The following is a 27,797-nucleotide window of genomic DNA, read 5'->3' as shown; positions in this document are numbered from 1 at the left end:
GGTTTGAAACTCTCCTTTTATTGCATATATTTCTTCTTACTTTACAAATAATTATATGCACTGATACAAATGTTCCTTCACAGAAGGTACATTTCTTTTTTTAAAAAAAAGGGCTAGGGCATCATCCAAAATAAGCCATTTATTGTTCATTAATATAAAACGTATTCATATTTCTAGGAGGTGTCATATCCAGACCACTGTTCAGCCAAATTTCGCGTATGATCTGCTCCCTGCGCTCTATCCTTTCGGCCAGTTCTGCTGCCTCTGTTGAATTATAACCTGAGTAAGAAGGTCTGTAAAGTCCCACTATCTCATCCTGGACATCCGAATCAGAGGAATCTTCCTCCTCCTCCTCCACCTCGTCATCCTTTTCACTGCTCTCGTACACTCTGTCCTTGTCTGGCACTAAGTGCTCCTTCTTTCTGTGCAACTTCTGGAAGTCACTCGAGCATGACCCGCGGGCCACCAAAGCACAGAGCGTGAAGATGAGTCCCACGCAAACGCTGGACATGAACAGGAGAGCGGCTCTTTCAGGGTGATCTGAAATCAGAAAGCCGCTGCTTAAACAGTTTACAAACTCTGCCAAAGCCCAGCTACAAAAAAACCCGTGTCAGCTGTCATTCCTGAAGTGCCCTGATTACACAGCCATAATGGTGGGGGTGCCTGGGGGCACAGGGCATGTGGAGAGACTTTTTCTGTCTTGCACCAAAACCACCCTGCACTTGGGGTCTGAACACTGCCGTCTCTGCCACTTCAAATTACTGTGCAAAATTCCCAGCCTCTTAATAACATAAAATAACATTATCCCATGTTTTTATAAGCAGTTTACTATCATTCTCAACCAACTACCAGAAACATACTCTTTTTTTTTTTTTTAGCCATCCTGCCAAAATGGGCCTTACCCTCATGAAGAGGGGGCATGGGAAGAGTGACTCTGGGCTCCACGGAGCCATGGCAGCATCTCAAGGCCAGGCTGGGCAGGGAGCATTTTCCTTCCTTCACACAGTCTGAGATAACTTCTCAGGATAGCAACAAGTGAGACAGAAGTGGAAACGGCCTTTCTAGAGGGTTTGTAAAACCCAACCCTTGCTGCTCGGGGCTGCTGGACGGTGTCAAGGGTGGCTGGGTCTGGGGGTGTGGGGAGAGCTGCTGGGCGCAGCTGGGTGACCCCAGCAGGGACAGCCCGTCTCACCGTGCTGGCAAGGGAAGCCTTTACAAAGGCTGTGGGATGATGCTCGACAGCTGCGTGGTTCTTTGCCATTTTCTACAAGAGCAGCAATCTGAGCTCCAGAACTGCTTCTCAACATCAGACTTTGCTCACTTCCAAAATTCATGACTTCTCCTGTGATGTTAGAGAGCTGGTGATCACAAATTTATCTGCCTAAACAAAATTTGCCGTAGTGTTGCTAAGTCACAAAACCTGCTATATCCCATACCAGAAATGGCTTTGTTTGTTTGTTTTTACAGCTTCTCAATGACACTTCTATGTATGCAAACCAAGATTTCCAAAACTGCATGTCTCCAGCACTGCTCCCAGATCAGGATCAGGCTTTCAAAAATATTGAACAACCGACAGTCCCCACTGAGAATGTTCAATAAAAAAAAGTATCTTGGCTGCAGTCTGTAAAAGAGTTTGGATCCTTCAAGATGGAAAATATTCTGTAAGTATCAATTTTGCTGTGACTGTCCCATACACAAGCCTGTGATTACATTGTAATAATAGTTAGTAAAAACATGGGATTACCAGTTGTAATCTCTTGAGGTGATACTCCCTTTTCCCAAAATGCTACAATCTAATAAACCAAACAATCTCAGCCTCATTTCCCTACCTCTAATGTACGCAAATGTAGCCAAGGAGTTGCTAACAATAATGCCATCTTTCTTTGGAAGTCTTGATTCCTTTGGATCAAGGTCGACACCTGTGACACAAGAAGGGAACACAAATTCATTCATATCATAGATAATGAAGCCATTGAGCTGATACTCACCCAGTAACTTTTGAACTAACACGTCTGTCTGAAACACAGGCAGGCCAGGGCTGTGCCAAAGAAAACTTGCAGAACACCAGGCCAAACAACATTTGATAAATTTTTTAAAAACTGAATTAAAGTATAAATAACAAAGTATTGAAAATATTGAATATCTAGAATATGGCAAAATTATTTTTAAAAATCTATTGCCAAGTGAAACCCCTTGCCTATTCCTATTCAACTTTCTGAAATAATTTATTTCCATTAGGCTTCATGGCTCCCAAATGGACTTCCCAATCACTGCAGTACACTCCCATTACTGATGACAGTGAATACGCATTAGCCACCCCATTAATTTGATTTGCCTTTAGGGAGAGCAAATGGTGGCATAATTCTTTAACTGTCTCTTCAACCTGCAACAACTGCAGTTTCACTTCTACTTTTTGCATGGTTCAATCAAAGTTAGCAGATTTTTTTGATGGTACATACCATCGTTCTGTTTGACTGAAGACTTGCTATCGGTGACCAGGGGGTTGACAGCCGCGAGGATAAATTTAGGAACTGAAAAGATGAAAGACAAATTGTGCACTGTTAGTTTTAGGAACCAGCTCCCGAGTTAACTACCAATCCCACTGCTAATCCTGGGGTTTATATCTGGGTTTCTGATGGGGGTACTGAAGAGATGGGAGTGGGCGTCTGTATCTGGAGCCAGCGTGGGCAAGTGCCAGCCCTGCCAGTGCGCAAGCCTGGCCCTGAGCTTCCTCGGAGGCCCAAGATGCTCCCTCACACCCGGAGGACAGGAGCATTTGCAGAGGTGGGGCAGCCCCAGGCAGAGCTGTGCTGCTTATTCCCACCATACCAGCCCTGACCAGGGCTGCTGGCACTGCATTGCCTTGACTTTCACTAACCTGGTGTCCTGGTTTACTAGGACAGAATTTGAGTCAGTTTTCTGTTGAGGAAAGCTGTGATTTTGTAAGGACTACAACACACTGTTTCATAGGAACAAAGCTGCTAAGACACTTTGTGACTGGTCCTGGTATGCAGGTTGCCATACTGATCAAGGTCTTTAACAGTTTTGAGCTGGCCAGGTGCAGAAGCTATGAGGAGCTAAAGCCAGGGCAGATGACCCAGGTTGACCAATTAATACCACTCCATACCATAAATGCCACATTCACTATAAATTGGGGAGTTTGCTGTGGATGATCCTTGTTCTTGTCTCTTCCACCATGGCTGACATCTTGAGAAGGACTTGTCTACTGTCCTACTCCTGAGGCCTACTCCTCCACAACATTGGCAGAGTATAACTCCGTGTACTTTATATTGTAACTGCTATTAATATTAGTTTATTATTATTGCTATTTTATTAAATATTTATCTATTTCAACCCATGATTCTGCTTTCATGGAGATGAAATCATGGGGAGGAGGCACCAGGTAACAGAGCAACTGCATAAACCACAGTACCAGGTAACACTCTAAGGGGAGAGCTGGCAAATGCAGGGCCCTACAAACGCAGGAGCCCCAGGAGAAGGGCTGTGCTGCACACATCCTCCTCTCTCCACTGCCACCCACATCTGGCACACCAGGAGGCACTGGGATGCTGTGGCACGGGATGGTGGCAAAGAGCACGCTGTGGCAAAGAGGAAGTGCGTCAGGCAGAGCGAACCTGAGGGATGCACAGGTAGAGAGCCAGTAATTTTCACCTAAAGATCAGTGACACACCAAAGGGGACAGATAATGCTGTGATTTCTTGCTAGTGACTAGTAAGGGCAGCTCTGGACCTGTGACTAGGTTCACACACCAGCCTGCGGAGCTCCAGGAACATCAGTGCAGGGATCTGCCCCCTTTCTGTCTCCTTGTTTTCCACCACACAAGGGGAGTGCCAACCTTAGGAGACAAAATTGGCCTACAGATTCAGGACTGGGCTACAATCAGATGCTAAACTGCATCTAGATACTGTTTTTCAATGAGGATAATTCACTGAAATTCTCAGAGAAATGTTTCTAGTCTTGTGTGATGTCCACTGCAAAGCCTTGGAGATGAATGGTGGCCAAGAAGGAACATACACTGGATGGGAAGAGATGAGCTCAGCGGGAGTGTGCTGCATCCTTCACATTTCATGATTTTTTTCCTTGGTAAGTTACCACACTCTTCTTAAAATAATTAGAAGAGGTAAAAGCAGGTGCATCATGCAGACACTGAGAGTTCCCATATTCTGTGTTAGATGAATGGGCCCTTCAGATACCCAGACCTTGGCACCTGTTCCCTGTGCTATGTGAAGGCAGATTGATTGACTTTTCAAACTGATGTGAAGGGGCGGGGAAAGGAAGAAATTTCAGGTATGAAGTTCACCTCTATCCCACACAGAAACATTTGTCAAGAAATAGTGTTAAGGAAAGTTGAACGGAACAGAGGAGATTGAGGTTTGGGGCTAAGCATAGTTTTCATTTGAAAAACAACTAAAAATAGAACTTCTTTCTGAGCAGAACTTTTCTTTGTGTGTGGGCCTAAAGTCATAGCTGCTGCCTTTCCTCATGAAGGAATTTTTTGGGGACTCTCAGCTCCTGTTTGCATTAGAAGGCCAACAGAGATATGGGAGAATGAGCTCACTTCTATTTTGGCTTGTACCTCATTGTAATTCTGAACTGTTTTCCAGCAGCAGAGTGTTTTTGTTGGTGCACGAGGCAGACAGTGAGCAGGCTGGTTTATTTTCAGACTGCACCGTGAATTTTCAGGCCTGGCTGTGTGGAGGATGTGCACATGTTAAGAAGAACATCCTGGGAGGATGCACTGTGCCCAGCACCTTTGTGGGACCTGAAGCTCCTGTCGCATGCCCTGGTGACCAGTCTGGGGCTCCCTCACCTGCGCTGATGTTCCTCCTGCTCCCCTTCCAGGGCTTTACTTGCTGCAAGACTGAGTCCTTTCTCCACGTCTCCCCATTGGGTTTGAACGACTATTTAATCTGCCATTCAAATATTTGTTGCAGGGGGATGCTTAATTCAAAATGGCATGGATGAAAAAAAGCTCCTGACTGCCTGCATTGTTAATTTTTGTTACGGCTTCATTTCAGACACAAGGACTTTAACTAGGATAGGCTGCATCAGGTCACTGAACAGAATAACTGGTACTAGCACAAGGAATTTTTATCAAGATAATCACAGCTATACTACAACTTGTGCCAGCACTACTCTGTCAAGTAGGGTAGGAGTCAGTCACCTACCGCAAGCTGCCAAAGGCAGCCCACAGGAGGATTTTGAATGGCATCCAGGGAGTGCAGATACAACGTGGGGCAGCGGGAGCTGTGTTTCCTGAGAAAGGCTCCTGAAGTCCAGCCTCAGCAAGAGCCAGGAGATGTCACCCCATGTAGACACGAGATGATGCTGAACAGGTCATGGGGGCACTGAGACTGTGAGGAACCAGCACCTCCTGGCTCCTGTGAACTTTTACTAGCAGAAATTAACTGCAAAATTAAAAATACAGCCAGACACACTGGCCCTAAATGATTGCTGACCACTGAGGTGGGGAGTATGGCTTTTTTCACATTCCTGACCATGATGGAAATACTCTCAAGTGCAGCACAGCCCTCAGAGAACATGGTCTGCTCTGCTGTGCTCTTGTCACTTCAGCGGGAGATCTATTTACCTTATCTTGGGAAGCATCAGATTAGCAAGGAACTTCTAGTGAGGGGAAAGAATGCAAAATGTCATGTTGGAATATGCCAAAACTCTTCCCATGTTCACTAGATGATCTGTAAAATAATTAGACCTGCAATCATTGGCTAATGCTTCAGATTGCACAGCTCAGTAGGATTTGGCAGAAGAAAAAGTCTTCAAAATGTGCCAACAACACACAAGAACACTATTTACTACCCACATGTTTTTGCAAAACCACTTCACTAAATAACAGAATGCATAACCTCACTGCAAACAAACACACAGTGGTTTTCTAGCACAGATGTGTAAGGAAGAGCTATCTAATTATCCCTACTCTAATTAAAGAGAATTCCATTAACTCATTCATAAAGCTACTACAGCATGAAGGCAACTGCACAATAACATAACATATTAGTGCAAAGGCAGATCTCCAGCACTCTTCAACAATATAAAGATGAATTACTGCAACACTTCTCACCTAACAGCTAACTCATGGGGAGACTGAAAACCTCTCATGCAGGCAAGGAAGCAGCCAGAGCTCATTTTCCTCTGATCTTCAGGTACAACGGTGATCTGGTAATCAATCCTGCACTGCTGTTCCCAAAAGCACATCTCAGATAATGTGTGCCCTCTGACCACTGCTCACTAGAGAGGCAGGAAAGGACGCTATGATACATCCCCATGGAGCTACTGCTGCGACTCCCTCCAGACCAGAAAAAGCCAGGATGGAGCAGGGCCAGCCGCTTTCTGAGCGGTGCACCGAGAGCAGAGCAGCAACCTGGTGAAACAGCTCAGTTGAAGTGGAGGTGTGTAAGAGACAACCACCCCTGAGCCTTGCGCTTCTACCCCACAGCCTGCCAGCAGCAGAAAGCAGAGGCTGAGGAAAACTGTTTGAGGCTTAAGAAACACAAAGCCATTCGTAAAAATGTGTAATGCCAAAATAAGGCACTACATTAAAGTTCTGCAACCACTTTTCTCTCACCTTTCTTGATATTATCTGCTGCTGTCTCAGGAGCTTTGCTTTGGAGAAAAATAATTTTAAGGAATTCTGCTTTCCCCTCATGTAAATACATTAGTCTACGGTAAAGAATATGGGAAACTGTTCCCTCATCTGAGGAATGAGCTGAAGTAAGCTTCAGTCCTGCAAGGGATGTATAAGCTCAAACCTTTACTTTTAGTGAGACTTTGCCCATGAGAAAGGAAATCTCTCTGCAAGGCTGAAGGCTGTAGGTGTGCTCTTGTGAATCAGATTTCAGGACTGGGCTTGTACACAGTGCTTCAATTATGCTGGACTGCTCTACCTGCACTGGTGCAGGCAATGCCAGGATACTTTTCTTAGCTCTGTTGCAGATTAATTCTGTAGAACAGACTCTTCTTTTGATAGTATTTATCAAAATATTAAAACACAAGCTTTATATTTTATTGCCAATTGAAAAAACCCAGAACTGTAATGCCTGAGTTTACACAAGGTGCAACTCTGTCCATGGGACCGATCATGTATTTTTGGTATTCTTGTACAGCTACATCACAAACTTCCTGTGTTAAAAGGAAGGGGACATTAGGGAGCCTCTGTGTGCCTCCATATGTGTGCACCATTTGGCACTGTTTTGCTTTGCAGAATGAAGACTTTAAAATGATGATGCATTTGTTCTTACCACATGCATAGCTGACGTTAAGGTATTTTGTCACTCCAGGTAGGCACGGACTTCCAAACTTCTGGCTAGTGACAATAATTTTGCATCTCTGTTTCCCATAACATCTTTTTGATAAAACTTCTAGTGCCGTGTAAGACAAACAGTCTGAAAGAAAAAGACATACAGTACATATACAACACTGGTGTTATCAGAAATAATAGCTGCTACACGCATGACTAGACATAGGAATTTGCTATTGATTTCAGGCATATGTTTGCCTAGGCAGGACGTCAGAATTAAGTATTAGGATTTGTCAATACAAGGAAGTCAGCGTGCAATGAAAATGTAAACTTGCAGCAAGCTGACTACCTCATGGTGACTTCCAGGTGCATGCTCTGGTTGCAGGAAGATCGATGTCAACCTCCAAACGAGGTGTTCCAGCATCTATGCTCCTTTCACGATGAACTGGAAAAATAAGCACATCCCAAGAGCTCTCCATCTACTTAATCTCAAGATGAGTGTGCAAATAAAGGCAGATACAATGCTGTTTGCAGGTCTCTCTCTCCCCCTGGGTTATCGAGATTATTTGACTGGGTGCCTAATTTCAGTTCAAGTCAGGTGAGATCAATTTTTGTGTGTCAGAACAACGAGGACTGCAGTCAAGTTTGGCATATAAAAGGTAGCTTTTGCTTTATTATGCCTGTTGCTGGTAGGAGCCATCCTGCTGTGGCAAAGAGGTCAAAACTGGCTCAGTATTTAACCAGGGAAAACATTTGGCTTCTTCCTCCCATACCAAATTCCAGGCTGTTCTACTAAGGCTGCCACCACAAGCCAAGTTGGCATGCCTAAAGCAACCTCAATGGTATCTCCACTGCACTGCCTTCATGCCCTAATTACATGAGGCAACCCACATCATTTTCAAAGCTTGACTTTGTGCAGGCGAAGAGAGTCCAGATTGCTGAAACTCTCCCTGTGAACTGAGCATTAGGCAGGCACCGTGTGCAAAAACCCACCTTGCTGACATCTACACCCAGGGTTGGGATTTCTTTATTGAAGCTTACCACAATTTATAAAAGAATAAAACTTGGATCAGCAGGATTTTGCACTGAAGCTGAAATTATTTGAGTGGGGAACTCTGTGCATCAGACAAAGTTTTAAAATCTGCTTTAAAAAAAGAAAGAACGTCTCTAGATTGTGATTAAATTCACATTATCCACATGTGCCAAACTCCAAGCCACAAAGCAAAAACACTCCTTTGTTTTGGTTTCTAAACAAAAAGTATGCAGAAATGGCAAGTCAGGAGTAAGGAACACTTTTCTGAAGCTGTCTGCTTCCAGTCAGCATTACTTCACACATTTTGTGCCTATGGGTGGGTGATAGATATCTCTCAGTCTAGTCTTCTGAGGTAGGGACATTCTAGAGGTCTGAAAACATACTTCTCTGAGCATTAAACCAGTCCTTATTCCTAGAAAAAAATCCATAGATAAGGAGAGCACCCTGTCACCTTTCAACTGCTGAAGGTCATTTACGGCTCTTTAGAGGAAGGAGAAACAGTGTTTGCGAAGACACTTGAAAGGTTCCCCAAATCAGTCTTGTTTGGAAAGAATGGGGAGGTTTGAGACTGGAGATCTTGACAAAGAAGGTTCACCTTTAATAAGTGAAAATGGGGCAGATTTATGATTTTTAGAGTTAATCCCCTGACACCAGCCCTGAATAAGTCGTACACTTGAGCACAGCCATTGGGAGATACTGAGCTGATTTGTTTGTTTGCCAAAGGGTGTGCAGGTTACCTTTGGACATGGATTTTTGGGAGAGGAACACTTTGCTTGTCTTTTCAGAGACCTAAAATCCTAAAGGCCATGGGTCCTGGGAGGCTGCTGAGCAGGCAGGGAAGGCTGACCTAAAACATTGAGTAGTTCTGGTTAGAGTAACTAACTCAGCTGTTTACATTTCCCTCTTTGGCGATTTTAAATGAGTAAGGATATATTTGGGTGGACATTTTAGGCAGCCATGTAGCTTATTTTGGAAAGTATGAAAACAACTGAAGAGTATCAGAAGGAATTATCAGATGATTCATAAATTAATGGATTGGGAGCACAACAGCAATCTGGCAAACTGCATTATGTTTTCTACAAAATTTCCTGCCCTTTGAGCTACTCACAGTGTCTCAAAAAACAGGAGGCTGCTGTGCTGATGGTTTTCTACAAATTCAGTGATACAGCGAATACATGTTTCATTTTGCCTTTGGTAGATGTTTGCTCATGTTTCTGTGGGGGTTAATAGCTCCTTATCATCTATATTAATGTTGGATTTGGCTCCTCTACTCGAGGAGCCAGTCGTCATATGCCTGTGGGCTCTTGGCAGGCCAGTTTCTGGAGAACTTCCCAGGGCTTGCTTGGTGTCGCAGGTGAGTAAATGCAAACCAAGGCTGGCTTGCTTTTGCAGGACAGCACAGACATTAACTGGAAAGCTTTATAACAAAAAAACCCCTTATTTAACAGCTTCCTGTGGTCCAACAAGATTTTGGCCTTTAGTGATTCAGTCAGTAATTGTTCAAATTTTTCCTCTCTGGTTTCTATGCGTCCTTGCTATGTCCTCACTAGCCCTCCTTGCAGCTATGATGCCAGCTGAGCAATGATTTCAGCTTGGAGGAATTCTGTGTACTCAGTACCGAAGGCCACTTTTTCAACATCTGCGTCTTCGTCTGTACAATCTCCCACAGGCAGACACTACAGAAGTGCACCTACACTGAGGGCAGAGGAATTAAGGTGTGCCAGAGGAACATTCAAGACAGTTTCAAGCAAACTTGCTTGGGGTTTAACAGCAATCCAATTGCAGCAACGCAGAGCTTGCATGAGGAATACCTTACCTTCCTTATGGTCAAGCACCTTACTTCAGTGTCTGAACGAGGAGAGGACTCAGTCAATGCTGCGTTCTGAGTAAATGAGTGAACGGTCTCACTGAATGGTCCCAAAGAAATCACAAATCAGGAGACAAACATAAATATGCATTTTCTTTCTGAACATCTAAGTAATGTTTCAGCTACACATATGTCTGTGGGGCTTGCTAAATTGGTACCGTATGCTTAAAACAAGCTGCCTCTTGAAAGGCGCTTTCCCAGCATGCTAGAAGGCTGGTGGCATCCACCAGCACTGGCAGAAAAGGCAGTGATGTGTAGCTGGGAAAACACACCATTCTTCACGCCTTTCTCCCAAAGTTGCCTGCTACACACCAAGACTGCTGGGGGATCTTTTGAAACAGACACTCATATGGATGGCATGGAGATACGGGTGTCAAGAAGAGGTTCTTAACACAGTAGCAGACTATCAGATCTGACTGCAGCTATTTAACAGTTAGAGTAGAAAGCCTTGTTTCTGAAGGAAAGGCTCTTTCAGCTCCCTAATTAGCTTTGTTTAGGAAAGTTTTGGCATGCAAATGACATGCCATAAATCATGCAGACTTTAATGAGAAGCAATTTGTCTTCTGGTTTCTTAAAGCTTCTCTCAATTCAGACAGTAGGAGCTTTCCCTCCCTTTCTTTCCACCCTCCCATACAAGACCTGTAGGTGATGGAGGAGCCAGAGCTGGCCACGCCAATAGGGTCCTGTCACACCCTCTCCAAACATTGCTAATTGCTGTCTTCTCCCACATCACCATGCACAGGGCGGGCCTCAAGACACGATGGGTAGGGAATGTGTCTGAAATGTAGATCCGCATGACATAAAAGGTAACGTGCTGGTGAAGGACCAGGGCTCCCCAAAATGAAACCCCTCTGCAATTTGCCACTCCAATACTGGAGCCGAGCTGTTGCTTGCTTTCAGCCCAAACTGCCAGCTTACAGTGCTGTATGCCTTCTGGGCTGTGCCTGCCTACCCACAAAAGAATAAGGGGCTTGCTTTTAAGATCAACTGAAAGCACAGATTTCACACTACCAAATCAGGATGGCTTGCGCTTTGTGGAGCCCAAATATCAGCTCTGGGGATAAGAACTGACAAGGGGAAACTATACAGTTCAGAGCAAGCTGAGGCTGCAGACTCCTAAAGAAAGTTACCATAATAACATGGTAATTTATGCAACAGCATGGCACACAAGGTCCTGCCTATGCATCAGAAAAGGGCTATTTGAACGGGTGATTCTAGTAAAACCACACAGTATGGTCAGCAGCACTAATGAAAAGTGTTGCTGATACCTTTATGTTTCAGGTCCAAGTACCGTCAGTAAACAAGGCAGTACGATATGCTACAAGTAACATACTGCCAGCACAGGCCATGCCTTAGAAGTGAATACAGCACCAAGGCTTTCTGAAAAGCTGCACCCTCTCTCTCCCTCCCTCTGTTGTGGGGCCCTTGTAGCCTGCATGAGATTAGTCCATTGCTTGGTTTTATTTACAAGCGGCTCCCGGTATTTTGCACCAAAAAACCCCCTGGTCTTTCTCCTTGCACATGCATACTCACAGAGTGCAGAACCCATCTGCCAGCACAAACACTGAGGTCAAGAGACAAGTGGAGCTCCCCAGTCGCTGTTGACAGCAGGAACCAGGCTCTCTCTGCTCAAACGCCCATTGCTTTCTTTTGCACCCTTTGGGTCTGCATTCACACAGGCAGGAGCTCCCAGGCTTATTCTAGGCTTGAGTGCAATGTGTACTTTTCCAAACAGGTCAAAAATCTAAGCTAGGAAAAAACCTACAGCCAAGAAAACCCTGAAATTGCTAGTAAAGAAAACATTAATGGATGAAGTGATGTATGTCTGAGTGTGCTTCAAGCAACTTCAAACAGCTGCTCGGCCAAATGTGACTTTTTCTGTTCATCTCAGCAGAAAGTTAACTAGACACTAAAAATGGTGGGTGCTCTCTTTTTCCCTTCACACGATTGCTTCGCATCCTGCCACTACTTTGAATACCTTTCCTTTTTGCAGACCTTTGTCTGGACAAGATTTGTTAGGGCCAAGGGGTGCAATGGCTCCTACTGACACCTTTTGGGGCTTAAATCACCTAAGCTTCCCAGTTTTCTGAGGCTGACATGGAGAAGGAACTTTTCATATCGATGTACGCACACAGAGACTTAAGGATTTTTGCGGTAAAAGCAAAATTGAACAATTTTATCCTTACTTTTGCACCTATAAAACTCAGCCTACTGTTGTCTTCCACACCCAAAGTGTCAAGGCACTTGTGGCAGAAACTGCAAAGGGAGATGTCAACTTATCCCATGTCCCTGAGCTCTGTTCCTGCTACAGAAGACTGCTGCTCCATCTACGCTGCTCACACCATCTCTCTGCCTTCACAGCTGGAGAACATTTGCTCTTCCATGGTGTCTCTGCAGGAGGTCCTATGCTGTGTTACTAAAATAACTGTTCTGCAGCCTCAGCTTTCTTCCACTCAGGAGTTGGTCACTTGCATGACTGCCCAGGTGACTTGTGCTTGAAATCAGCCCCATAGTTACCTACTAAATATACGCTAAGCAGATGATGCTCAGGAATGGAAGGGCACAGCCAGGCCTTAAACCAGTGGCACCTGCAGCCTATAAAAGACTTAAGTCACCTTCTCTATAGCAGCTGAGAGCTACAAGCTCTTGCTTCTTCCCCCAGCAGAGGACTGGGCTCAGTGTTTCTGTTAATTGACAAAGTGCTCCTTGAAGTGTCTGTCAATACCCAGCATTTCCTAAATTTTGGGCAACTTACATGGTTTGTGTCTTATGGCACCTAGAAATCTATAGCTAGCATGAACCTAGTAACTTCAGCGTGTCAGCATTTCCAGATTTGCCTATAGCAGTCTGTACCTTTACTTATTTACATCTGCTCTCAAGAGACCTATACAAAGGGCTGAGTTACACTACAAGGAGTATACATGTCTTAGGAAGAGAAAGAAACCAAAAGCTTTTCAATCATAATTAGTGAATAAGAGATGTAGGTCCTTTGAATTGCCCACAATACAGATACATCAAAAAAAAGGGGGAAAAAAGGAATCACAGAATCATAAGATATTGTTGTATAACAAAATCATAATGCTTTGATGGGCTGGAATGGACCTACAGGATTTTGGAAATCTCTTTCTTGCCTTGCTAACACTCCTTCTTTTTAGCTGAATGCCAGTTCATTGGGAAGAGGGGATTAGGACAAAACCCAGCCCTGGGGTATGTCATGCCATGGTGGAAACTGTGATGAGCATACCTGAATTCTCCACTTCGCCTCTCAATCTCCCAAAAGTGGGAACAGGAAAAAGAAAAGGGGTTGTGCTGGAAAGGACCCTACCTTCCAGCAATGAAGATACACAATTCAGGGCCCTGATGGTCATTAGTACATGAGGGAATGCACATCTGAGCAGCCAATGCACATCCAGGTGAAATTTCTGGGAAGGACACTATAGTGCTCCAGCTTGTAAGCTGCAGCTAGAGGCCTCTTCCGAGTACTTTCATGTATGAACAAGAATAATCTGTGATTTGAGAAGTGTTTGTTGACCTGAATCCTCCTTGTATTCTCTGCGGTAACCTGTTCTGGCACATCTCTTAACTTCTTCTCGCCAATAAATTTTCTCCTTCCTCATGCACATGTTAGTACAAATATAAAACAGATAATATGTCAGAAAAGGCAACAACTCACACAGGAACAAACTGCTGCAGTTTCCTGCTTTGGTGCTGGGCACAATAGATTCCTCTAAGCAGAACCATCTGCTACAAAACCGCACCTAACTAAAAAAGTTTCAGTCTTCTTGTGACTTTTTGGTAATCTTAGCAAAGCAAGGAAGTTACTTTCTGTAAATTCTGTACAGTCTTAAAAGTGCCAGTCATTTGAACAGCTGCAGAAACAGTTTTTTATTTTCCTGCACTGATCCAGAGATCTTATCATGGAAATAACTCCTTGTGCTTCAGTGAACTCTGCTACTTATGGTAGGAGCCTACTCTGCAGAAGAAAAAACATCCATTGTGGGCTTTTTGGTTGGCACTGTCTCATGCTAAAGCTGTTCTACTGCCTAGCATAAACAAGGCTTAACCAGACCAGAGGACAACTCTACTCCGAAGACTTTATCTAGCACAAATGACACCATGATGCCGTTGCTCTTCTTCCTCCTCTGTACTGGAAATGGCACCTAAGTTACTTTATTAAACAGGCTCAGAAAACTAGTTCCAATGGGAGGCAGTCATGCTAAATGTTAAGCTGAGGCTCAGGATCTTACAAGTGCTCAGAGACTACATAAATATCTCCAATACCATAGACAGATTTATATACTCTATTTGCTACACGGAGAAGTGCCCTAATGCTAAAGAAATTTTATGCCTTCCTGTGTTTCCTTTGAAGCAAAGCTCCAAAAATCTGTCAGCTGATCTGACAGACTGTTCATAGAAAAGCAGTAATTCACAATACATCTGTCTCAGTCCACAGCTGCTGTTTGTCATTAATTGCTTATCAGCTGTACTACATGTAACACGAGGTCACCAAAATAAGTCAATAACCAGTACTCTAAGAAGGACCACATCAAGTACAGATAGATGCAAAACCCTTGAGCTCAACAGAGACTTCCTGTACCTGTCATGAGGATCTACAGATGACTTCCATTCTGTATATTACTAAGAAAAAAAAAAGCCTCACAGTTTCCCTGTGATGCAGTGGAAGAGAAGGAAAGGCTCACACACCCTTGTTAGCCTGGGATGCACAAATGTGGGTAGAACCAACAATGGACGTGTGTTGGAGCAGATTTAGATTGTGGTGCAAACACATACAAGTATGTGGGCTCTGATTCAGGAATGAAGCAGCTGAAATAAAATCTTGTTGACATTCAAATTACCATTGCCTTTCCTGAGAGAAAGGTACACAGGCATTTAAAAAGTCTAACCATGTACCCCCTCACATCTCTGTATGCTTAAATAACCACATAAATAAGATTTAAGCTTGAGATGGATAGATCCAGAATCAATGGATTTGGCTCCTAAGTGCTAAGTCTTTTGTGATAACTGAATGTGTACTCCCAAGCCACATAGGTATTTCTGAAAACTGTACTTGCTGCAGAGGGTTACTGGCACCACGCAGGAAGAGGCCAAGCACTTTCAATAAGTAATGGGAAATTTATACAAGGATCTACCTTCTACAGATCTACCTTGTGTTTGTCTCAGGTTTTGTGCTCTCTTGTATTACCACAGTTTTAGGTTGCTTTATAGAACAAAAAACCAGCAACAGCTAGGGTGCCGCTCAAGAGGCCACAGCAGAGAGTTTGTTGCTGTTGGAAATTCTTTCTCTATTTATACTGGGAAACTTTAGCCAGTAAGAAGGGTTTGTAGTATTCTGATCCAACATTAGAGGCGAGTGAGTGATTTCCAGAGGAGAATGAAATGTAAGAAATAAGTACGAAGGCAGCCTTTCTCGATCAACTGAGCTGTCTCTGCTCTGCCTTACATGACACAACAACGTCACCATCATGAAGGATGTATGGGTCTGTCAGAAACCTGCTAAAATGTTTCTTCCATGGAACAGACAGGCAGAGCTGAAGTCTCTGTGAAAGACCACACAAGACAGCCAGTGTGAAACACAGGCCTGGCAATTTTAAATAGATTCTTGTCTAAGAACAGATTACAATTTTCAGCCAATACATTTTTAATAATATCTATACAACTAAATAGAAACACTGGCTTGCAGACAAAGGCTTTTAAGACTAATTATTGATCTCTTCTTGATGTTCAGAGATGCTTCTTATAGATTCCACTTGTAGCATGTTTCTTAGGAGTAAAGTTCAGCCTTTGCAAAGGGCTGGCATCAGTCACAAAAGTCCTTCCCTGTGTGGTACTAAGGGATGTGAACAGCACACAGATCTCGTGCTGGCCTTCTCCATTGCATGAAAATTTACCTTCACACCTTCAGTGCCAAACACTGAACATAGTATCCATACAAGCATCCAACACCCTCACAACCACATGTTACTATTAATTTAAATATACAGAGATAAAAAGTGAGTAATATGTCATTAATCATACACCAGCTGAGACTATACAGTGAAGTCAATGACTGGTTATCGATGTAGACTGTACAACTAATGATGTTTTGGGTTCTTTTACCTATTCAAAAGGGAATAGTCTGTACCTGAAAGTGTTCACAGTCTGTGACCAAAGCGATATTAACGTTATATCATCATCAATATAGTCTTTGTATACTACTTGTATTGTTAGTACTGCCTTGGTCTTGGAGTCTGGTTATGCAACAACATCTGAAGCAATGGCCCCTGACCTATGGATCCTTACAGTCTGCAGTCAAGGCAAAGAAGAGCCAGCAGAAACAGGTATCAGATGGTAACACTGAGACATGTTGTGACATCCATGTTGCCTAATCGTTGCCAGAAGTTGGAGGAAGAAAAAAGACAAGCAGCTGGTATTTAGTATACGTCACCTAGGTTCAAGACAGCCAACAGAACTAGACATTTTTTGTGCTAATCATACTAAGGACTGATTAACTACATAAAAGTTTATTACTTTGCTGCATTCCTTACTCTATGTTTCTGTCTTGTGCTGGGCAATTTGTTTGAGTTTCAGACATAATCTCTTATCTTTCAATTACTGGCACTTCCAAAATGGCATTGCTCTTGCACCTGAAGTTTTCTCCCCATCTGTTTCCCCCTTCTCTGTGCACCCAGTTAGAGAAGGTCTATAAACAGCATAAAAACATACCAAAGGGGGGGACGCGCTCCACTTCTGTCGAGCAGACGTTCGCCTGGTGTGCCCATCTGCCATAGGTGGCAGAGTAGATGATAAGGAACTTGGACTCCTGACAGTGGAGTTTCAGTTCCTGGTTTTCACATGCTGATTTGGTTTTGTATTCAGCTAAAATAGAAGCAAATAACAATATAGTAGCATGAGGCAATTTACTCAGCTGGACTGTTAACAGCAAATAGCAGCATGACAGAAAGCAAAACAGCTTTTCTGCAAGTTCTGTTGCGAATGGTATGTGGCACTATTACAACCAGAGACAAAGCCAATAGCAAAGAGGAGTGCTTCCTCCAACTGAGCTGCTCCCATATGACTATCTAAAGCCTCTGGCTCCTTTCTAAAAGGAATTAAAAAGTTAACTTTTGCCAATCTCCTCTCCCAGTGTAACATCCTCCCCCATGCCCGCCTGATTTCCTGGCTTGCTTTCCACTGCTGCTCGGTGGGAGAAGCCTCGTCCTTTCCTTTTGTCTCTCCCCAGGACAATGTTGCATTCTGCGCCTACTTCAGACACCCGCCTGAGTGCTGAGCGCCTCCGGCCACTCATCAATCATGGGGACGGCTGGCATCGCCTAGTGCCACCGCATACAGCGCCGAGCGAGCGCCAAAGAATGGGAGGCACAAAGCCACGGGGATGGGCTACATATCCCGAGCCAGACAGCGCTCCCCGCTGTGTTTGCATGGCTCCAGCAAGGTCAGTGGGTTCCTCTGGGCGTGACTATCCAGCGCTGGCTCACTGGAAAAGTTTTGCTGACAAAGCAATGTGAATCAGGAGCCTGAGAAAAATACACGCCCTCCCTTTCTCAGCTGGCACAGACACACTGGCAGCGTGCTCAACACCAAGGTGGGGAAGCTACAAAAGTGGGGAGATAGTCTTCCAGACAGCATGGTTCATCCCTCCTAGGGAAGTGGCTGAAATCTGCCATCTGGCCAAGGAGGCCTCTTGCTGGCCTAAGCAGCTGCTCTCCTTGCAGCATGTTACCACTCGTGTTTCCCTGCTCTGGGTATAGCGGCAAACCGTTTTAGTGCAGATAAAGCCACGGAGAAGAGTTTATTCTGCTCCATTTTTTTTGTCTTTCAAAAATGTGAAAACAGGAAAAGGAGGTTCCCGAGCTGAGCAGGGTAATGTTACTCACTGTTACTGAGTGGTACCCCTGTGAGTGGATTGTGGGTGTTGGTGCTAGGGGAACCGGAGAGAGAAAAACCTCCTGTCTATTCAATATAGAAAACATTATTGTTTCATTTAGAATAGAACAGATTAAAAAAATTAGTTAATGTTCTTGGTAATAGTCCAGTTTCCTCCATTTGAGCTCATCAGCAGCCACAGGTTTAAGTCTAAAAAGGGTGATTCTAAAAACTACTTGACCTGCTGCAGACTGTTACCTCTGCAGAAGCACCTGCCATACCACACACCCATGAGGACTATGCCAAGAAAACAGAGGCTCTGGTCCAAGGGCTGCCAGCCTAAAGGGCTCCATGTCTGCATGGCTGTGCTCTGTGGTTGCTGGAGAGGCTATGGTGTACAGACAGCAGAAACAAACCCACAAGTGGCATGAGACAAGGGTAAGAATACAACAGAGACCTCTGCAGAGATACTGCAACAATATTCCTAAGTAGATGAAAAACTAAGGGAGTCAGGCAATTGCCACTTGGAGGCAAGGAGACTGTAAAACATACTTAGTTATACTCAAGTGATTTCCTGAGTAAGGATGTTTTCCACAGCCAAGCCTAACAATATTAGTATCTTACCTACAAATACAAGTTTCCTGACACATGAAATCATGTAATTTGCACTGGGACTGGACTATTCCTCAATTCTGAAGGCAGCACTTGCTGTTAAATACACTTTTGACCAGCTTTTGTAAAATTCAGATCACAGAGTGTTTTATATATTCAAAGTAGCTCATTTCCACTGGGAAAAACATTAAGAGGCTTATAAAAGTAACAAACAGGATCGCAATCCACTTGTGATTAGTAAAAAGAGATTTCTAATAACACAGACACAGCTATGATATTCAAATCCACCTACTCTTAATAATGCAGTAATTGTAATATGTAAAAAAAACCCCAAATTATTAAGACAGTAAAACATCATTACAATTTTACATTTGAGACTTTTTTTCCCCCTTGATGATCGGCCCAGTAAATCCTGGGAGTTCTTGTGACAGTGCTTTGCCAAAGGTAGGATCTGCCCACCCAATTCCTGTATCTCTGCTCTGACCTCAATACTCTGCATAAACTGGCACTTCAGCTTGCTTGCCACCCCTATTCCTATTCCACCAGTGATGTCTATCTTCATACTCTGATTAAAGAAAATCCCTTTTGTGCTTTCTTCTTTAGTTGTGGGATGGTATTTCCGAGTTGGCTGGTGAACCTGTCCATAAATCATCATTCAACTATTTTCTTTGAGACCCATTTCAGCCACACTGGGGATTAGCTGCCAAAAAAAGCAGAGCCCCCAGGCTACTGGGGCTTGTTCTCACATACAACAGCAACAAGAAAAACAATTAAAACACACCAATAAATGAAACCTCATGATGATTGTCTTAATATTTCTCATACTTTTCTCATGCTGACAAAGTGCCTTCTCTTTGAGGCAGGATTTGTTCCTTCACAAATCAACAAGTCAAACACCTGCATAGAATACAGGTAATTCTACAATGAATTCCCATAATAAAGTTAGCCATGGATGTGTATCCCCCAGCCATTTTTCTATAAATGGGAGGTAGAAACAGACGATCTTTGAAAGCTCTGGTCCTACTTCATTAAGTATTTCTGTATACTCCTCATTATGGTCTCTGCTTCATCATTTGGATCCTTCGCCCAAGCATTCGTTTTTGCTGTTCAGCTCTGTCTTTCTAATATGACTTCATCATTGCCATGTCTTTAAAAGTAATTTCCAAAACATTTCTCCTTTCTTGTCTGATGTCTTACATCTGACTCTGCCAAACTACACCGGTCATTAAATTGGCAGCAAGCGTACTCAAGTTGTAAACACAACAGAGACCTAAGATAAAGTAGAAAAAACCAATTTGCTATTCATCTAAGAGTCTCAAAACTTCACATGGATTTATGCAAAGCCTTGTGCAGTGGCATTTTATCCAAAACAAACAACAAAACACACACAAAAAAACACATTTGCCTGATGTGGATTACTTACTAGGTTTGCATTTAAAGGAGACAAGGAGGAATTTAGTGGTCCCTGGACACAGATCAGGTCCAAAAACCCGACTATTGACAAGGAGTTGGCAGGATCTCAGGTTTTGGCATTCATCCAGTACTTTCTAGAACAACGGGCAGAAAGGATAGGCTTGAAAACAAGATATGAAGCTATACAGCAATGAGAAGACTCAGTTGTACTTTTTTCTATACAGGACAGAAATCATTCCTTCACAACTTTTTGGCTATAAACATGTAAGAAACATCTGTATCATTCTATTTAGGCCACATCTCTACTGGACTTTGAGTCATGGCCAAGTTTATAGGAACACATTCATCACAGCGATGCCCATGGCAAATTAGGATGTTACCAATTTGCTGTTTGTCACTTTTCCCTCTGCCCCCAGCCTGTCAGCCAGACCTCACTGTGTGCCACCACAGCCTTAGCGGTGCTCCGGACTCCCCTCAGAGCCCAGAGCAAGTGGGAATGCGTTCAGCCTCCAACCTCTCCACTGACGTGCCTGAGGCACTCACACACTCATCAAATCATTGAATCATTTGGCTGGAAAAGGCCTTTAAGATCATTGAGTCCAACCATGACCTGCCCAGGACTAAACCATGTCTCTAAACACCTCATCTATCCATCTTTTAAATACCTCCAGGGATGGTGACTTGGAGTGCAATGTCCAGGTGAAGCATGGTAACTCAAAAAGATGTCTTTTTAACCATTTCATCTCCATCCACTTCAGGTTACCTGATCATGCTCTGTAATACTTTCACTTGAAAGAGTTCTAATGACTTGGTGTCACCCCTAGCTTTAAGCCTCATGCAGGACCTCCTGCTTAAGGGGCACTTAGCAGTTACACACGTTAGCAGATATTTACTTGACTTGCCACTTGAACCAGATCCAGAATGGGTTTGATCAGACAGCATAGATAGGCCTGTCTATCCTAAGCCTGCTTGTCCTTTTTTTTTTAATTTTTAAATGCTTTTCTGAGGCCATATAAACCCCAGATTTTTTTTTGTTTCAGCAATTTATCACGGTTCTTACTATGCTGCTTCACTAGGAGTGGCAAAAGAAGGAGGACGATAAAAAAGTCTGAAGTGTAATATGCAAAGGGTCATGTGGACCCTCTCCAAGTTCAGCAAAAGGACTGAGTACTCCTACTGCTCACACTGGTGTTCCCACTTCATCAGTGGTTTTGGAGTGTAGCTATAGAAAATATGAAGACATTGCCTAAGATGACTTCGAGTTTTTAACACAGAGCAACGTACCTAAAAAACCCCCAGTTTAAATGCAGCAGTATACTTACAAAATTTCTATTCACCTCCAAAGTCCAGTTTAAAGAGAGCTTTCTAGACACTATTTTTGGATAGTCTGTGTTTGTTGTGCCCAGGATTCTTGATGTTTAAAATCACAGCAGGCTGTGATAAGGAGGGTGATGTCTTTGGGTCACCCCACTCTTAACAGGAGTAACTGTAAGATACCATTCCCTCATAGTTTTAGGTACTCCTGTAATTGTATGGGAATTTTTGTCTTGTTTCTCATCAGAAGGGGTCTCAGTCATACCAAGAGGCCAAATCAAAAATTTACCACTGTGATAGCACAAGCTGCACTCTTGTTTCCAGGCTGAGAGAGTTGGCAGTGGCTGAATCTCTTCTGTCATCCCTGGAAGCCATCCCTCCCAAGCAGAAATGATACACATTGGCAGTGCATTGCAGAGATCCTATAACACTCGTGTCTTTTTGTTCCCATTGGTAGAAGGAGAGAACTTGCATCCAACACTTTTTGAGCATCAAGTGCACTCTAAAGAGCTTAAAAGGGAAGGAAAGGCACAGCAGACTTTATCAGTCAATTCTTCTTTTACAGAGTTGCAAGTCAAACAAATAACTGCTCTTTAATTGGGATGGTTCTGGAACAGGCCAGTGAAATAGTTATGTCTTCAGTAAGTGGAGGTAGCTGTCCCCCACTGAGTCCCCTTCTGTTTGCACCTGAGTGGAACCATCTCCTGTGCATCTGTTTTTATTTTCTCCTCCTTAACACAAACAGTAGTCACGTTTTCTGTCATGATGCTGCACAAAAAGCATGCAACCACAAAAGCAAATAATGATACTCGTAATGAGATAGCACTGGGCTGTTAATATCCCGAGACAGATCTAACTCTGCAGTGATCCTTTTAATAGGAGGTCACTGTAAAAAATGCCTGTTATGCTTCCTCGTGGCTGCAGGGCAGCATCATGCCCAATTATGCAGACTGCAGATGTGGTTCCAAAGGGAAAGGGAGGAGGGATGAGATCACCGGTCCTTTTTTCTAAGAAATCAGTTTACAGGATGTGTCTCTTCTCCTTGACAGAACCGGAACTCCCTGAGATGCAGAGCATTCATATCTCTCATGTTCGTGGCCTCATCAAAATGCTTTCGTGCCTTTGATCAGTGACAGTGCCTGAATGATGATGGTAGTTTATACAACATTTATCCCATGCTGTGTTTATTATATTTGAGGAAAAACACTGCCCATGGAGACCTCACAAAGGCACTCACAAGCCCAAAATAATCATTGGTGTCATTTCACTGTAGTCAGTAAAATGTTGTCAAGGATGCATCTGGACTACTGTTTTTGGTGAAGAGCTGTACTTTCACATGGCCTATAGGTTGTGTCTGGAATGTCTTTAGAAGTTTCAGTACAGCAAGGGCCAGCCACACTTACAGAACTGCCCTAATATTGTTTCTGGAGGGAGAGTATTACTGCCAAACCACTCTGTCATACTCTTCAACTCACTAGTGGTGGGAACAGACATTTCCTGTTGTCAGGAAGCAATGTGTCGGCTGCAAGCACCTATGTCACAAGCTTCATCAAAACTTCTATAGAGCATTTACAACAGCTTCACCAACAGAACATGTTCATATTCCACTGACTACTAATTTTGGCAATGATTTACTGAATTTGGCCTAACACTGGGCATTTTCACTATGATGAAACAAGGCTTTGACAGCAGTGCAAGTAAGACTTTCTAAGCCTTTTTTAAAAAGTCTCCACAGCAGAAAGTAATAATTTATGAAGTATAAATAACACCAAGCTATACTTAAGAGGGCCCAGCAAACAAACCATAGGATATTACTGATACAAATCATGTATTTACAGAAACACAGATACCTGCAAAAGTGCTTAGGATCTGCTGTTTAGCAGTCATGGTACCTTTTCAGTGAGTGAAGATAGGCATGCAACAAGCCAAATGCCAACCAGAATGCCATCTTATTCAGTGGATTTGTAACCCAGCTATGTCACACGTTTGTGTCCTCTTCAGGGGGCTAGGAGGGCCTGTGTGATGGATTAAGACTGGTCTGCTCAGTCATGACCAGCCCTCGATTAGAAGGGAGTCGATTCTTTTAGGGAACTTTGAGAATGGGCTTTCCAAAGCAAGGCTTATCAAACTAGAAGTCAATCTACAAAGCTTTCACAATCTTACAGTAATATCCTGCTGGCCAGACAAATTCTTTCAGTTGTAATACTTTCATGGTAAACTCACATAGACATGATGTCATTTCATCACAAACCTGCCCTTTTTACATAGCATAGCTCACCATGTGGAAACCAGCAAAAACATTCTGTATATTAATAACCTTTACAACATGCGATACCTGCAAAGAGGTGGGTGCCACACAGTTTATGGGTTCTGTCATCCTGGTTTCAGGCTCCTGAGTGCTACACATGTGGTAGTCTTGCCCGTAAAATGCTGACTGAACACTTATTGTTGAATGCCGAGGACAGTGCAGACTCAAATGTTCCCCATCGCAGGCATAGGCAGTATGATTTTGCAGAAGTTTGGTTAGGTAACCTAGAAAATATTCAGCTCTGTTACAACTAGTACAGGAAATGACAAGCTCGTTAGATAATAAGAAAACCACAATCAGTCTCTGGAAAGGGCATTGTATTCAAGGTTATATGTATGGCCCACTGCCACACCGCGTGGTTCTGTGAACGGGTCAACCTTTATATGCTAATAACGCTCAGGTCCGGAAAACAAGAGGTTGCGCAGCAGTGAGTCAGAGCCCTACCAGCACTCCAGCAGAGGCACTAGGTCGGCAATGTCATCTCAAAGACAATAAATGGGCTCAGGCCCCTGCCAGTCGTGGTCGCTAACAATCCCAGGGTGTGTTTGCAGAAGTCAGAAGAAGGGTTTTAACTTGGTTTTGCGGGCTAGACCCTTGCATTCCAGCTGGCTAAGGTATTCCTTGCCCCTCGCCTTAAACTGATATGTTGCACTGCTGGGCTCCTAGGCAGTCATGTTTCACATCAGTGATAACAAAAGTGATTCTCTCTGTATGACTGAATAAACTGCTAGGATAACAGGGGAAAAGTGGTCCATAAGTGCTGGACACCGTAGATACTGGAAAGAAACCCAGAAGAAAGATACATAGAATTCTGTATTTACTAGAGAGTTTGTCAGTGTTACCAGAAGAGGGAGAGGTAGCATCTGTATGCAGCTGTCCACCTGTATGAACTGTTTGCCTCTTTTAGTAAGTAAATCCATGAGCAGTGGCGCTAATGACAGCTGTTCTTCTGATTTGTATTTCATCACGTATTGCCTCTTTAGCCAAGATTTCTGTTATCACCAGAAACACAAATTTAGTCTCCTATGCCCTTCTCTCTGATCTGCAGTATACTTTAACAAAAACATGCAGGCTGCTAACTTTGACCATTACAAATTAGCCATTGTGCTGGGAAACTATTAAGGGTAATTTAATTCAAAGACTTTCCTCACTTATACTTATGAAGTTTTGATATCTTTACCACTCTGTCACACTTGGTTGAAATCTATCTTTAAGCAAAAAATGTCTATGGGTGAAGGGGCAGAAGAGCCGTGAGGGACAGAGAGATAAAGGACACAGAATATCAGTCTATAAATGAAGCAATATCCTTCCTCATCTCTCCTCCATAAACACATGGAAATTAGACCCAAACCCACCTCTTTTTCCTCATGAGTATTATGCCAACCCAATAAACTACAATCAAAGCAAATCTGTTTTCTAATTCTTCCATTACTAGACAACTTTTTTGTTAATGTGCATACAATAACTATATTTGAATAGTTTCAAATATTTGAATCTATTGAATATTCAAATATTTGAATTCTTATTCTTATACATGCATTAAATTCTGTATAATTCTCTCAAAAATTAATTCCCAACTTCCAGAACAACAAGTTCATTCACATTCAGGACAAAAATCCCAAACACAGGTCTCCAAACCCAACATACTAAGTAGTGAGAAAGCACTAAGAGTTTCCACTGATTTATCTGAGATTTGCAGAAGTTTTAAAACTGAGGCCATGATTACATAATAATTTCCAAAATTATAATTTTCCTATCTTTGCCTCTTTTCTGAAGATATAATTGGTCTTATTAAAGACAAAAGTTAGTATCTTCTTCTCAGAAGCCTTGGTTACCCCACTGTGGTGACAGCAATGTAATTACTGTTAAGCAACAGAGAGAAAAAAACCCAAACCACATTTTCTTGTTTTGGTGGCTGAATCAGAACTAGCATGACATTTTTAAAATATAATTAAAATAAAAACTAGTTTTATCAAAGAAAAGATTGAGAATGAGTTTGCTCACGCCATTTAATTTTCATATTTTTTGCCCTTTTTAAACCTTTCACCAAAGATGAGTAATTTGGGGCAAAAAAAGAGAGTTTTTAAAAGAAACTCAAGTTTTCCAAGTAAATGATATGAAAACAAAATATTTCAGTTCTCTGGCATTTTTGCCAACTGCAGCAACTGGATAGGAAAATCCAGCTCCCCTACCAGTGACTAAGTTTGGAGAAAGGAGAAGAAGCCTGGTCCACTACTGTCTCTGCTGTTCCTCGCCTAGAGCCCAAGAGAGGGCAGGAGTCAGCCACACGCACCTTCCAGTGCAGCAAAGATGTAGATGACTTCCTCACTTCACTGAACTCAGTCTGAGCACAGGCGCTAAAATCCGGGTGGAAAGAATTTCATGGCCTGTATTTGCAGTCTAGATCTCAAGAAGATCAGCCCAGCAGAAATCCCTGTGGCTTCTCATAGGTTAAAAAAACCCCAAACCAAATCCATTCCCTACATTTTCTGTGTAACTGAGATCACAAATAACTGAGCTCTCCTGCCAGAGCCACTCCTCCATCAGGCTGCCCCTGAAAGGTGCTGAGTATTGCCAGGAAAATGGGCCGAATGCCCAATTGCACCCAAGTGACTTTGTTACGGTCCGACACTATAAAGGGGCCTCCACTGGCATTTACTGCCACTGAATGCCTTTGACATTGCCATCATAGCATAAAGGGCCACAGTGTAAACGAGTATTCAGCCCAACGTGAGTTGAGGGCACTCAACACCTTGAAAGATTTAGCTTGATATTTGTAATCATTTCAATTCTTCAGGTTTTAAGTTACTTGGAGCCAAGAGTGCTGTATACAAAACAGCCCAGTATTCCCTAGAGAATATCAGCTATGTTGTGATTTGGATGAGTTCCCTGGCATCTTAACTGCTACTTTGATCCTGCAAATTCCTAATCCAGTATCTAAGCACCTTTCTCCAACAATTGCAACTATTCAATCCTTTAAAAAATGCCTTTATAAAAAACTTGCTCCGATTCTGTATAAGCAATATGGTTCACTTGTAAAAATAGTATTAGATGGACTGGTGAAAATAAGACATCATGCTCTCTGGCCTTCCAGGCGCCATTTAAGTGACTCTGCAGTTATTAAAATCCTTGAGTATTTGCACACAATAAAGGATAAAAATAGTAATGAAAATTGGCTGAAACCTAATGTTCTCTGATAAGAGAAGTGGTGACGTACTAGTAGCTGAACTGCTTGTCTCACATGGCAGACCATCTAAACCTGCATTTTTTATTACTATACACACACAGACTACGCAGACACAGGTGGAGCGGTCAGCCCTTTGCCAAAAGCGGTGCCGACTGGGCAGCTCACAGCCCACGCTGAGAAGTGATTCCCACTCAAAAGGTCACGATTCCCTCTTGCTTCTTCTCCGACAAAACTTCCAGCTTCTTTCCTCTCCTCATGCAGGTCCTCTTCACGTACCAGGGCTGCCTGCCCTGTGCCCACCTGGAGCATGGGGCTCAGGGAGGGGATAAAGTTTTCTCAGCAGCTGCTTCTCACCTTGGATCTGGAGTGGTGTTTGTGCAGGAGTGAGCAGTTTCCAGTTGCTTTCCCTCCTTTCCTGGGCAGCTTGGCCGCATAGTCACTCTGCTAGAAAGCTTCATCTTCTTGAGACCAGAAATATTGTTTACCAAATTCTGTACAGAAACCCACTTCCCTCATGGCAGCAAGTTTAGCCAAATGACAATGTAAGGCTAGGGGAAAAATACGTTCTTATCTCTACAATTAATAACAGCCGTGATTATCAAGAGAGAGGGCATTGTAACAGTTGAATGGGTCTGTCACTCTTTCTGAGGCATGCTTCCTTTCCTGCATTTCTCTCAACTGGCGCAATCAAATCAGGTCATCCAAAACAGTCAGCGGGGTTGTGTCACCATCCAACTCCGACAGCAGGGTTGTGTCACTTCCAGGCACCAGCCCAGCGCACTGCCTGGGCTACATGTGCTTCAGGGCACTATTGGTTGTTCACAGACTCTTGTTCTGTATTTGTTTCATTAATCAGCATGTCAGTGTAAATTCTGATAATTTTTTTTTTTTTTAGAGTATCCA

General features: G+C 43.2%; 1 protein-coding gene across 1 annotated transcript; it reads right to left on the bottom strand.

The window, feature by feature from the left end:
- Positions 1 to 139: 139 nt before the first annotated feature.
- EVA1C (eva-1 homolog C (C. elegans)) lies at positions 140 to 27,328 on the bottom strand. Its single transcript, XM_010194133.1, has 8 exons — positions 27,249 to 27,328; positions 23,735 to 23,957; positions 20,096 to 20,219; positions 16,900 to 17,052; positions 7,278 to 7,421; positions 2,460 to 2,531; positions 1,830 to 1,919; positions 140 to 540 (listed from the first exon to the last, which is right to left on the bottom strand). Exons 1-8 carry the CDS (start codon positions 27,326 to 27,328, stop codon positions 140 to 142), a joined length of 1,287 nt encoding a protein of 428 aa, XP_010192435.1.
- Between the last annotated feature and the right edge of the window lie 469 nt (positions 27,329 to 27,797).

Source organism: Mesitornis unicolor, unplaced genomic scaffold, assembly GCF_000695765.1.
Source record: "Mesitornis unicolor isolate BGI_N332 unplaced genomic scaffold, ASM69576v1 scaffold34851, whole genome shotgun sequence".
NCBI classification, from domain to species: Eukaryota; Metazoa; Chordata; class Aves; order Mesitornithiformes; family Mesitornithidae; genus Mesitornis; species Mesitornis unicolor.
The sequence above is the reverse complement of the archived record's forward strand: the minus strand, read 5'-3'. Positions and strand labels throughout refer to the sequence as shown.

What these genes read in the sequence shown, in the direction of transcription:
- EVA1C (XM_010194133.1), bottom strand. Translation starts at nt 27,328, where the DNA reads ATGCGGCCAAGCTGCCCAGGAAAGGAGGGAAAGCAACTGGAAACTGCT. An exon ending in TGGCACCCACCTCTTTGCAG is followed by an intron (nt 20,220 to 23,734) that starts GTATCGCATGTT and finishes CCGTTGTTCTAG; the next exon opens with AAAGTACTGGATGAATGCCA. An exon ending in GGAGCGCGTCCCCCCCTTTG is followed by an intron (nt 7,422 to 16,899) that starts GTATGTTTTTAT and finishes TTTTTCTTTCAG; the next exon opens with ACTGTTTGTCTTACACGGCA.